Below are 14,151 nucleotides of genomic sequence, written 5' to 3'. Positions count from 1 at the left end.
AATATTTTGGCAGTACGTAGTTGTGAGACTCCGCACTACGTAATTTATTTTCATAACTGAATCATAACATAATGTCTTTACAATAAAATTTTGTCAGATAACTGTCAACTTTCACACCTGGGACTAAACCGTTTATGTCCTCTGCAGCAAAAACGATGCTTTCTCATAACCTTCCGACCTACTGTCTCGATTTCATCAGTTTAATATAGATAGAAACTGCAAGTTTAGGCAGTCGTCGCCAGTCCCTCTTGGATTCAAGTCATTAAAATTTTCCTGTGTCAGTGCCAATCATACTGTCGGATTTTCACATTTCTTCCAACTGTGCTTATAAGAAGAACTTTCTTCATTCAGACCTGTCCAGACCGAACGATCAAAACCCAAATCTTCGAGATTCTAATCTCAACCTCAAATCAAGAATCATCACCATCAATGCAGGTATTTCCCGACTCGCGAACAATTGTCGATATATTGTATCATGTACTCTTTATCGTTGAACATAAACGATTATTTAGTTGTTAACTTTAGTGTCTGAGTACTTTATTTCTATCGGGCTATCTCTCTGTCTGCATTCGGAACCCGATCGCTCGTTCATCTACTTTCTTTTTAACCGAAACTAAATCGCCGTCGCGGCTCCCGAGTCAACCGAGACACGGTGCTGTCCGTGCTGACAGGCATTAAAGAGATGCCGACTATCCGATCACATAGTTCAGTCAGTGCTTTATACCAATAAAATACTTTTTAAAACTGAGTGCCTGACAATAAAACGTTTGCAGGTTGGATTAAATCTAAACATATGGTCCAATATCATATTAATTTTTATTGGCAGAAATACATGAGTAATAAAAATTTTTCCAATTACAGTAACGAAATTTATTCATATTTTATTCACAATAACGCAAATTCATTTCTTTAATGAACGCATATGTTTAACAGAGAAGTTATTAAATTCAAAGAATAATCTCTAAGCAAATGGTAGATACGATGCGAGTAGTAGGCATATGACACATACTAATGACAAAATTAATTTCAGATGTCTATTAAATTAAAATTACAAATATATTTTAAAATTAAATTAAAATTGCAAATAAAAATTTGTCAAATAAAGTTATTTCAGATCACAAAATTAATTTTTCGATTACAAATCTTTAATAAATTAATTTTATTTTAACAACAAGGCAAAATTTCTGTATTAATTATTAAATGTTTTTATAAATTCGAATTAAATTAATTTTATTTTAACAATAAGAAAAGTTTAATATATTCTTTCTAATTACTATTAAATTAATTTGCAATAATAATTTAAGATCAAAAATCTCTCGAATAAATTAAGATTATAAATATTTAGAAAACTTTTTAATTTGTTTCGTTTTAGTTCTCATAAAATATCTTGTAACAATAATGCTGTATTAATTATTAAAATGTTTTTATAAATTTGAATTAAATTAATTTTATTATAACAATAAAGAAAGTTTTAATTTGCAATAATTTCAGATCAAAAATCTCTCATCTAAATAATTGTAGTAACAGTTTTTAAAAAGAATTTTTTTTCTATGTGTCCACCTTTAAATAAAAGTAATTCATTATACGTTGTGAAGAAGTAATTTAATAACTTTTGTAAATTACTCCAGCCAGTTATATCCGATGCCTTTTCTCTATAAAATTTAATTCATTAATTTTTTCGCTAGTAAAATCCACTTGCCATTGATCATTCGCTGATAATTGATACTTTTTAACAGAATCTATATAAATGTCTATTACAGCTTTTATAAGACTGTGAAACGTTTTTATGGCCAACTGTCGATAACTTGAAATGCTTCAAAATCTATTAGGATTAGTTTTATTTTATATTTAATAAGAAAATAACGAAAAGTTTTCATACATAACTATTTTTTACTGACCGTATAGAATGTTTGTTGATATACCAAATGTCTTTTCTTCCTATTATTGATATTATATTCAATTATTTCATCCATTTTATCAAATTGTTAATGTGAAATCTATAAAAATATAATTTTTAAAAATTTATATTGTAATTGAACTGAAATGAAACTTATGTTTTTAAAATTTAAAAAAAAATTTAGTTACTAAAATGAAATGAAAGTAAAAGATTATAAAGTATAAAAATTTAACTCAAATTGTACAGTAGCAATAATAATAATATTAAAATAGTGCCTTTCTATAAATCAAATTTGTACTGTATAATCAAACCAACTCATTAATCTTTGAGTTACTGTATGGATTATACTAAACCATAATTTCTTTGAAATAATAGTTATTTAATAAAAGATGTTCTAATTAAAGATATTTATTTATTTAGCGTATGGCTACACATCTAATTGTTAACAAGAACAGAAAGCAGAAGAAGTAAGAACACAAATCATATATGTAAATCTAAGTTAGAAATATAGTTTAAAGCACTTTCAGTCATAATCAGGAAGTCACTCAGTTGTCCTGGAAAAGATCTTACTGGACAATCTTCCAAGATATGATGTATAGTCTGTCTTTCAGCACCACAGTCACACTGTGGGGATNTTACTGTCCATAGGATATCCATCTTTGCATTCCACACCTGTATTAGAAAATTACTTTACTAACAACTTCATACATTGTTATATACAACAGTAGATAGAAGAATGTTTACAACTACTGTATAAATACTTTATTGTTTTAGAAGTAATAGTTAACATAAAATAGTACAGCTGAATTGAATATGGAAAGATATCGGAGAACGAAAACACTCTGATTTCAATACAAATAAAAGTTGCTAAACTTTAAAATAGCGAGAAATCTGTTCATGATAGTACATTATGTTTATTTTATACAAGTAAAAGTAGAAGAATATTTCTCACCAATCAGCAATACAAAAGCGATGATCAGTATCAAAATCTTCATTTTTTTCGGCAATTCTTTTAGTCAGCAGTAGATTTATTGAAAAATCTTGATTTTCCAACTATTTATACAGAGATTCGACACAAAATTTTCTATTTTGATTGGCTTAAATTTCGCAAATGTTTAGTTATTTACGACAAACGTTTGTATAATAATTTTTAATCGCATTAATAAAATTTATGTATTTTTACATTTGGCCAAAGCAATAAAGTAGTTTCCACAGATTTACGTCTATTTTTCTGGGAATTTGTATTTTGTGTTCGAATCTCAACATATTTTGACCTGTAAAAATTAATGTTGTAATCTTCCTGATCGAAAATGCTCATACACACTAATTCCACTTAGTTTATTTACGATTTACATTAAAGAATTTGAATGATAATATGCTCACTATGTGGCACGCGGACTCAAAAACAAAAAAAAAATGATTTTCGAAAATTCGTTGTTGGATTATTGGCTTATACAATTATTTAAAAATATCTTACCTCAATTTATTTTAATGTAGAAGATAACTTCTTACATTGATGTATGGGATAGCAATGGGACAATTATAGGCTGTAAACTAGCGAAGTTATTCATATTGCTATTCTTGAAAGATTGGAACATATATAGAGAGTAATTTTCCACGTAAGACATGTTAACGATATTTTCCTGACGTTTGATACTGAAAAATAAATGTTTTTTAGAGAAATTTTCCGGTCTAAACTAAGAGCCTCATCTATTCGCGCCCTGAAAAACAATATTGCCGATATACAGTTCTATGACAAATAATTACAAATGATTTTTAAAATAAAATTAAGATTACAAATAAAAATTTGTCGAATGTAATTATTTCAGATCACAAAATTAATTTTTCGGTCACAAATCTTAAATGAATTAATTTTATTTTAACAATAAGGAAAGTTTAATATCTTCTACCGCTTTATTGCTTCGGCCAAATGTAAAAATACATAAATTTTATTAATGCGATTAAAAATTATTATACAAACGTTTGTCGTAAATAACTAAACATTTGCGAAATTTAAGCCAATCAAAATAGAAAATTTTGTGTCGAATCTCTCTATAAATAGTTGGAAAATCAAGATTTTCCAATAAATCTACTGCTGACTAAAAGAATTGCCGAAAAAAATGAAGATTTTGATACTGATCATCGCTTTTGTATTGCTGATTGGTGAGAAATATTCTTCTACTTTTACTTGTATAAAATAAACATAATGTACTATCATGAACAGATTTCTCGCTATTTTAAAGTTTAGCAACTTTTATTTGTATTGAAATCAGAGTGTTTTCGTTCTCCGATATCTTTCCATATTCAATTCAGCTGTACTATTTTATGTTAACTATTACTTCTAAAACAATAAAGTATTTATACAGTAGTTGTAAACATTCTTCTATCTACTGTTGTATATAACAATGTATGAAGTTGTTAGTAAAGTAATTTTCTAATACAGGTGTGGAATGCAAAGATGGATATCCTATGGACAGTAAAGGTTGCAAAATCTCCTGTGTAATAAATGATAAGTTATGCGATATCGAATGCACACTGAGGGGAGCATCGAGTGGCTCTTGCTATTCTTGGGGACTGGCCTGTTGGTGCAAGGGACTTCCGGAAAACGCCGAGGTTTGGGATAGTGACACAAATAAATGTGGTGGAAAATAATGTAACTGTTCTTCCAAGCCGCCGCTGTAAAACAATGTAAACAATCCTTACTACTAAAAAATAAAAAAATAATGTTATTCGAAGCATATTTGTAATTTATTATTGTAGTTTCTCAAACAACATTTTCTAAAATCAAAATTAGATAAATCTGGTGCTTATTTTAATTTTAAACGACAATTTAAAATTAAAATAAGCACCGGATTTATCTAATTTTGATTTTAGAAAATGTTGTTTTAAACAAAATAGAATATGGAAATTTTATTAATTTTTAAGAGACGGAATAATTCATTTCGAGAAATATTTAAAAAAATACACTATTTTTGTCTTGATGCCGATCAGTCTTAGTGAACTTTGATTTTCGACGTGACAAAAACAATACAATTGTTATTATACAAATTTATTAAAATAACACTTAGAAATATGTTTAGATTTTAATGTCAATGTGAACTATAATATTGTTAATAATTTATAAGCAGCATTTATTTGATAAACATCGTAATTTTTGTTTTGGTAATATCACTCACAATTGCGTTTTTGAATTTCTTAGAAAATTTAATAAAGCATTAAATATACTAACACGATATGTATCGAAGAGAATGTACAGAGAAATGATGAACATTCCTTTATGCCTGCTGAAACATTGAATTAATGAAATTTGGAAATGAAAAAAGATAACTATTTCTAACTACATTAGAAATCACAAAATATAATTTTACGAACTTCATTTTTTGTACTAATTTTAGAGTAATAATACGCAATCAGGGTAGTGTTTAGGGTCTAGAACTTTTCACTTTTGTAAGTAAATAAAAAGTAAAATCATTATTAGTGGCTATATTTACGTTTGTACAGGAGAGAATGTAAGTTTGCCCGTTTTAATTCGAATACTCTAGTATCAATTTTAATTACTCTACAATTCATATCTGTTAGTGATACTTGAAGGTATGTTATTATAGGCAAATAACATTATCTTTTTAAGGTTAATACAGTTTTAACTCAAGTAAATATTAATTTATTAGATACAAGTTAAGAATTTTTTTTTTTTTCAAAAGTATTTTCGAACGTAACGTTTGATATATACAGTAGATTTCCCTATAAGACGGTAGATACGTTCCGTTCTTTATGAATCAATTTTGTAGGAATCACAGTTTACGGATTACGGCTGTTTGAAAGGTTTTCTTCCATAAAATTAATCGATTCTAGACTAATTCAACTCAAAGTTTCCAAAATACGTATATTTTTTTGGAAACAATCCGTATAAACTACGTTATAAACAAAAAAATTGCAGGATTACTTACCGAGTGTGCATCGTTCGACTACGCCCGTTGCTAAAGCTTGTTTTCGTCGCGGAACAGCGCCTCAAACGGCGACCGCGATTTCTAATATTATTTTTCTGCGAAAACTTCGTTGACCTTTGGAGACATCCTTAATATAAATAATTTTTATGGCCGTTAAATAAGAAATGTTTCTTTCACAAGAAATGTANGCGTAGCGCTAGACGGCGGAGAGCATATATACATAATTATAATAAAGTTACAATAAATTAAGTTAATATATAATTATATATATAGTACCTAATTTATATATAATTATATGTACAGACGAAACTATACTCAATTTACCCGCCTAAACGTCCGTAGCGTAGAGCTACGGACGGCGGGAAAGTAGTTCGGCTGCCCGATGAAGTTTTACGTAATTATAGGAGTTTTTTACCCTTGTGTACGGATACCGCCACAATTTTTTTTGCCGTCTTATAGGAATCGTAACTATAGAAAACAGTTTTATAGGAAGATCTACTGTAATTAGTGACGTAACGAATATTTGGTTACTATTTGGTATTCGGCCTATTCGGCCAAATACCGTATACCTAAAAACAGGAGTAAGAAATAAAAAAACGCAGTAAATTAATCATTCTGGTATTTAGATTTAATGTTATCGAGTTAGTGTTGTTTGTTTATATTTATTTATAACTTGTAACATGCGCAAAATAAAAATTAAAATAATATTACTCACATGTATTCACAATTTATAATTACAAAGATCAGCATACGTACACACCTATTCGTTCGAGAATCGTCGCACATCTGAGGCACATCTGACCCTGTTAATCCTTCTTTTTAAGCGCTCGTCTTTGCTCTTCTCTTTCTCTTTTCTCTATCGCTCTAGTCCACGTATGCCTATGCATACATCATAATACGCCCTCACATACTTTCGATTCGTCACTTTTCCGTCGTAGATTTCCCATTTTACGTTACTCATAGGCTGGTGATAACGGAGAAAAGAGACAGATAGGACGTCGATATAAGTCACAGTTATGATTTCACAGATTCGAAACAGCTAGTTAGCCCGAACGACCCCAGACTTTCGCTAAGTGACTTTCATTACAAGCATTTAGCTTTCCGAAGTCTATGACAACAATTGCTTGGCATTCACAGCCACAAATTTCGGGCCAATAAGCTGCCTCGACTTGTTCGAAGCAGCTTATTGAGTTGAAAACATAATCGACTTGTTCGATTATGTTATCAACTCAATTTCATATTTATTTTCACATTTTCACTTTGTGGTTCTTCTCTGTTCTTCTTCCGTTATTTACACGTGTAGGCCATTCGTTGTTATCCACATTTGATGTCATCGTTTATCACATACTGCCATGACGCTCTTGTCTGAACTGTCAAGAATTAACGCGATTGGCGAAGCGTAGTGACAGTGGGCCAATAGAGAACAGGGTCCTTGCCACAATGCGGTTTGCGCGCCAATTTTCGTACGTGCGTTAATCGAGCCGAATAGTTTGCCGAATATTCGGCTATTCGACCACGCTCCTGGCCGAATATTCGGTATTCGGCGTGAGGCCGAATATACTATTCATTACAACACTAATATTAATTTATTCCAAGTTATAACTAATTATCTGTATAATGCATAGTTTTATAACAACAGACGAAGTAGTAATTACCATCACCAAGTGAGTTTGGTCTTTCTGTATTATATATAGTCTATGCTATTTACAAAGCTATTCTGTTATGCATTTTTGCCTGGGCGAAGCCAAATATACTGGGGTAACGTTAGCACTTTATTTTCCGAGTTTTAAAAAAACATTTCCACATTAGATTTTGATTGTTTCGATGTTATAATGCTGAGTAGATCCCTGGCGTGTGCATGAATAATTATCTGAATAATATAATTAACTCTCAGATTAAATATAATCAAAACACACTTACTCTTTGACGCTTAATAAGAAACAGCAATTTTGGCATTTTGAGTTGCTGATTTTTGGAATGTAAAGAAAGACAATTACTTCATATCGTTCAGATTTTGATGAATTTCAGTTGAACAGTGAAAAAGTTATCCGAGTTCAAACAAAAATTTCTTTCAACTAGAATAACTGGTATTTATGGCGCTTTATTTCTTTGTTATACAAGTCGGTAATTAAATTTTAATTTTTTTATAAGATGATTCTTCTTATAAGCATTCGACTATATTAATACTGTACTATATTTTATGACATTTATATAATATAAAGCGAAACAGTTCTGCTATCATTAGTTTTATACAAATTTGTTGCATACAATTGACCTACATATGCACCTGAATTTTTTGTATTTGAAAATAGAGGAAAATCGAAACTACTGTTTTGATGCATTGTTTACTTATTAAACATTAAAAACAATGGTTACAATTTCTGACCATAACTACCATGTTCTTTAGCACAATACATAACTGGTTTAGGCCCTCCGGTGGCGATTTTGGGTAATCATAAAGTTCATTTGCATAACAGCATACATGATAACATGAACAACCCAGGATATTTTCAATTAAAAATTGAATTATGACTATTTAAAAATATTTTTTTAATTTTTCGAATCTATCTTTCATCCTTTTAACACACCACAGAAGTAACAGTCTGTGGTGTGTTAAAAGGATGAAAGATAGACTCGAAAAATTAAAAAATCTTTTGTAAATAGTCATAATTCGATATTATTTTAGTTGATATGCGTTTTTAGCTGGCAGTACTGGCGTGTCCATGGAGAAAGTACTTAAGGAGACAAAAGGTAAAGATTATCCCTAGTTAGTCTCCATATAAACAAGATAGGAAGAAAGAAAAAAAAAAGATTATCCCTAGTAATAAAAGGTAATCTAGAATGCCAGACTTGTTTGAGAATAATACTTTCTAATAAATTTTTCAATATAAAAATATCATCATCATTCTGTGTGTGTTACACCAACCAATGCCGAATTAATGGGCTAGAAACAATTTTAATAATTATTGATAATTTAATAATTGGCAATTTTAATTTTAATAATACGTTTCCTGTCGCCGATATAGTCTAGAATTTGACATAAATTCGATGATTCGTTCTTCACTTGGTCCTCGCAGTAGTCGCCACCGATAGAAACTGAATCGGCTCAGGCACTGAACAAACACGTGGTCGGCTCCTTACCTGTTTCGGCAGCCATCTTGTCTCAAAAACAGCGCCCTCTGTCGGATTTGGCGCTTGCCAATAATATGATTTATAAGTTAATTTGATATTAGAATTAGACGCCGTCTCTTGCTAAATTTAATATTTATCATATTAATTAAATAATTTTAGAACTAACTGGAAGAACAGAATCGACCCACAGCGGAACTCGAACCCGCAACACTTGCACACCATGCATATGAGTTGCCAATCACGCTACGCGGTCTTCCGGTCTGAGTTCCTCTTCCAGTTTATAAAAGCTAAGAGGGCGCTGGATTGTGACAAGATTGCTGGTGAATATTTTTGCTCTGGTGTTTGTCAAAGTTTTTTGCTATAATTCTTATAATTTGTTAGCGAAGTTATACATTTTTGGAAAGCATTTTTCTTACTGATTAAGAATATATCAAGATTGTTAAGATTGGATTAATTTTTACGATTTTATAGGTTTTTGAAAATTCGGATTATTACGGCTCGATTATCCGGACCGTCTCGACAGATCAACCGGAATTTAACACGGAGGTTTCATCGCAATAACAACCTGAGTATATATTTAAAATTTCGGGGTTTTAGGCCCTGTAGTTAAGGATTTATCCCTTACTTCCGGTTATATTTCGGTGGGCTATAACTCGCTTCCGGTTCTTTATTTCCGGAAAATTTTTGGCCATTGCTTAGAAGATGCCAAACGAGAGATTCTCCGAAAATTTCATGATAATATCTCCAATAGTTTTTAAATTATCGCCGTTCTAAAAAATTTTGAAATGTCCACATTACCGTTTTTTTGCCGGTAGTCATAGCAACGGTGGACGATTTCTTCTACAGAAAGTTCTAGAACATTTTCCGGAAGTTACGTTTTTTCCGTTAATACCGATGTTTTACTAGTCGTGTTATATATTTTTGGAATGGTATGAATTAGACGAAGACATCGAAAACACTTTTAAGTTAATTCAAGTAAAATTTTAGAGGTAAAAATTTTTATTTTTAAGTTTTAAAACCTATTATTTTGATTGGTATTTAATCTGAGGTCAAAAGATTTCACGATACTGCCTGTGTGATTATCGACGAGATTAAACAATATTCCATGTATAATCCGAATGCCAAATGAGGAGTGGAATGTCACTTAAGGTATGTACTGACACAATTCATCAGATTAGTAGAACTGCGAAAAACTACTTTTAAGAATAATAATCTATATGATTACAGTAATACCCCGACTTACGCTACCCCGACTTACGCGAACCCGGAGTTACGCGATTTTCAAATCTCGTCGATTCGTCTTTTGTTTGAGCGCCACGCAACCCTCGATTACTCACTCCCCCCCACACTATTGTTCAGCTTACATGTTCGGACGTGTCGCGCGGAATCGACACATAGCTACAATTTATTTTGTGTTATTTATTTCTGTGTTTGTTATATCTACGGAGACTCGAGAGACTCTACTATGTCATCCAAACGAAGTAGAACTAATTCTTCTGCATCAAACAAGAAAAGAAAAACTTTATCTTTGGAATGTAAAGTTAACATTGGGTATGTTCGTAAAGTCGAACGAGTTAAACGAGAATGACGTCATCGTTATTCCTATTTCGTTAGACTTTTCGAACGATTCGTTACTAACGCGTTTAACTCGTTTGACTTTACGAACGTACCCATTATTAAAGACTTCGATACAAAAATGAAAATTTGTGAATTGGCAAAGAAGTTTGATCTACCGGAATTGTCGGTCAGAACAATTATAAAAGGCAAAGAAAAAATTCTCGAAGCTGTGAAAAATGCTCAATCTTTAAATTCAAGCATCATTCGTAAACATCACAGTATTATCGCTGAGATGGAAACAATGTTAATTTATGGCGTAATAATCAAGTAAGTGTGAAAAATTGTAAAATAATATAGGCCTAATTTGTTATACGTATGTATTATCTAAGATTTTATTAAACATTTTTTTCTAAATTATTGTTTTGTTTAGTCTCCGGCCCCAATTAAAAATTATTTGTATGTATTTATATGCGAAATTATACCCCGACTTACGCGGTTACCGCTCGGTCCCACCTATCGCGTAAGTTCGGGGTATTACTGTATATTGAACAGACACTCTCGGGATTAGCTACTAAAGATGATTTAAAGGAATTCAAAGATGCTAACGTTGATGAAACTACAAAAATCCTAATGCATATTCAACAAACAGTATAAAATCAGAGGAAAACATCTTTTGAAGATCTAACTTGTGAAAAAGTTCCTAGCATTTCTACCTATAAAGATATCTTACAAAAGGGAATTAAACGAGCTCAAATTATAGACGAACCACCTCTACCTACATATACAGTATCAGTATATAGTTATAATAATAGAGTGACTTTTGGTGAAACGAAAAGTACTTTAACTAATAACGTCAGACCTAATAAGCTTGCTTGGCCTAAGCTTGGCGTAGGCATACGTCGAATAAGGAAAATTAGGATTGGTCGAATTGCAATCGATTTAAACCATCAGAATGAGGTAAACTTTTTTAAAGAAAATGTCGAACAAATTCAGGTTTAGTATCGCGTTTGCCAAAAAAGACTACCATTAGTCAAAATTGCTTCCGTTTTGAAAACCGTTAATAAAGATCTTGCATTAGACATTTTTGAGCAAAACCCGTACATTTTTCTTACCTATACTGAACGAACTAACATACGGTTTTCGCTTAACCAAAAACAGGAAAATCATATTTCCTGGATTCTTGAAGTATTTCGACAAATTACAGAGGCTATGATAAAGGCTGGAAAAATCCATCTTCTTTGGACAACCTGTCCTGTCTTTGACACAGTGCTATCGTTGTTTATCACTTGGGCATTTTGCGAAAAATTCGTTTTTAAAGTAAAGTATGTGTAGCTATTATAACGGAAATAATTTATAAAAAGATTTTCAAAACGAACATGACACACCGAAGTGTGCTAACTGCTTAAGAGAAAACAGAGTACAAAACTGTCACAACACATCAATCTTGCCCAGTGTATTTAAGAGAAAAAACTAAATTTCAACAGAGAACTGACTACATAATACAGTGATCTGCGAGGCTACTTTACAACTCAAGGATTAACTGGTGTCTGGAGATTGTGGCTTGACATTTGTATTTCAGAACTGTAGAATGAATAAGGAAAAGAGAATAATAATGATGAACAAATAATGAAAAGAAATTAAAGGCATTTGAAATGTGGATGATTAAAAGAATGCTGAGAGTTTCTAGCAAGGCAAGAACAAATGAAGATATCATGGCAATTGCAAATCAGAAAAGAACCTTACTATAAGTAATAAGGAAAAGAATAGTGAGGTATCTGGGGCATGTAATGCGACACAACAGCCTACAAAAACTATTACTAGAGGGAATGATTGAAGGGCAAAGAGGTAGGGGTAGGTCAAGAAAGAACTGGTTCAGCAACATCAGGAATTTGACATACTTAACGTATGACGAGTGCTCAAGAGAAGCATAAGATAGATCATGGTGGCATGAAATGATTGTCAACTTTCTGACAGAAGACACCTAAAGAAGAAGAATGAATATCGCTGTATAATATTTACTTATTGTATAATTTTTATTAATGATCTTAGTTCTTTCTAATAATTGTTACCAAGGACCATACATATTGTCATATAATTTGTATGTACTTATCATACTTTGAATTTACTTTATTGTTTGTACTTTGGTGTCAATGACAGAATTTTAATGTCAAGTGTTTCTCTCTGATTGGCAAGTTGTTGATTATTATAGTTATTTATTGTGTCTTATTTATTGTATAATCGAGTATATATACTTGATAATAATGGTGAACTCTATATGTTTTTCAATACTAACAGCGACTTGTTAAGAATTTGTATATAGTTGTATATAGATCAGTTAACTTGTTTTGTTTTTATTTTTATTTTCATGTTATTGATGTACTATTTTATATATTTTATTTCTTATGTTCTTTTAATTCTTCACCATTAGAGTTCTGTGTACTACATCTATACCTGAGCATTGTAATTTCTTTGTGTACAACCGGTAATGCACCAACGCGAAGCCAATCTGTATGTATATATTATATATGTACAATAAAATAATGAATGAAGTATATATAAGCTTACACTATGACCATCGACGGCCATTACAATGCCGGCTGGGTGTATATTTATATATGTATATTTATATATACGCTTTGCCGGGGTTGCGATGGCCATAGAGTGCCCTGGGAAATGTTTACAGGACGTGGGCACTTGATGTGTCCGCAGGCGGCATTGTAATGGCCATCGATGGTAGTAGCGTAAGCTTTATATATACTGGAAGAGGCGATTGGACTGGAGGACAGCATAATTAGCAACGAATCTGCACGGTATGCTGGAGTTGTAGGTTCTGGTCCAGCTCTGGGCCGATTGTTTTCTTACAGTTCTAAAATTATTTAATTAATTTTATAAGTATCAAATTTAGCAAGAGATGGGGCCTAACGCCTAACTTTAGTATCAAATTAAATTTATTATTATTATAGCCGTTTCTAGCGTGTTAATTTGGCTTTGGTTGTTGTAATGTATATTGGGTTAGCTGTTGACTATATATTGTATGTATGGCATATAATTGAACTTATTTTAAAATTTTACAGTATTAAAAGAAGCAAACCTCTCCACATGGAACATGTTTAATTATAAATAATTTTGATTTCCAGTGAATAGAAGAAACTAAGTATGGATCTGATCAAAATGTTAAAATGTTGGATTTAGTTTTCACACAGTTAGGATACAAAGTTGTTCCACATATATATTCTAGACTAATTTGACTCGAATATTTCCAAAACACGTATAGTGTTTTGGGTATCCCACATATAAAATATGTTATGAACAAAAATTTGTCAGAATACCTTCCGAGTGTACACCGTTCGAAGACGCCATTGCTTAAGCTTATTTTTTCGCGGAGCAGCACATCGGCGTACGAAGCTGTCACGTGACATTTGTCGGTGCTTTTCGGTCACGAGATGAGTAGTCACCTGACCGAACAGCACCTACAAATGTCATGTGACAGCTTCGTACGACAATGTGCTGCTCCACGACAAAAACAAGCAATGGCGTCTTCAAACAAAGTACACTCGGAAAGTAATCCCGACAAATTTTTGTTTATAACATATTTTTATATTGGCTATTCCCAAAACA

General features: G+C 31.5%; 1 protein-coding gene across 1 annotated transcript; it reads left to right on the top strand.

Moving 5' to 3' along the window:
* Window positions 1-4,004: 4,004 nt before the first annotated feature.
* On the top strand, window positions 4,005-4,565 carry LOC111614463 (putative beta-neurotoxin RjAa12f). The gene is made up of 2 exons (XM_023355843.1): window positions 4,005-4,060; window positions 4,341-4,565. Exons 1-2 carry the CDS (start codon window positions 4,018-4,020, stop codon window positions 4,547-4,549), a joined length of 252 nt encoding a protein of 83 aa, XP_023211611.1. The 5' UTR covers window positions 4,005-4,017; the 3' UTR covers window positions 4,550-4,565.
* Window positions 4,566-14,151: the final 9,586 nt, after the last annotated feature.

The sequence above is a fragment of the Centruroides sculpturatus genome, unplaced genomic scaffold (assembly GCF_000671375.1).
Source record: "Centruroides sculpturatus isolate CEXI.00-Female unplaced genomic scaffold, Cexi_2.0 scaffold1939, whole genome shotgun sequence".
NCBI classification, from domain to species: Eukaryota; Metazoa; Arthropoda; class Arachnida; order Scorpiones; family Buthidae; genus Centruroides; species Centruroides sculpturatus.
Note: the sequence above shows the minus strand (reverse complement) of the source record. Positions and strands in the feature narration are given on the sequence as shown.

Coding starts and splice junctions, on each gene's coding strand:
- LOC111614463 (XM_023355843.1), top strand. CDS start 4,018: ATGAAGATTTTGATACTGATCATCGCTTTTGTATTGCTGATTG. Junction 4,061..4,340: donor CGCTTTTGTATTGCTGATTG/GTGAGAAATATT, acceptor TTTCTAATACAG/GTGTGGAATGCAAAGATGGA.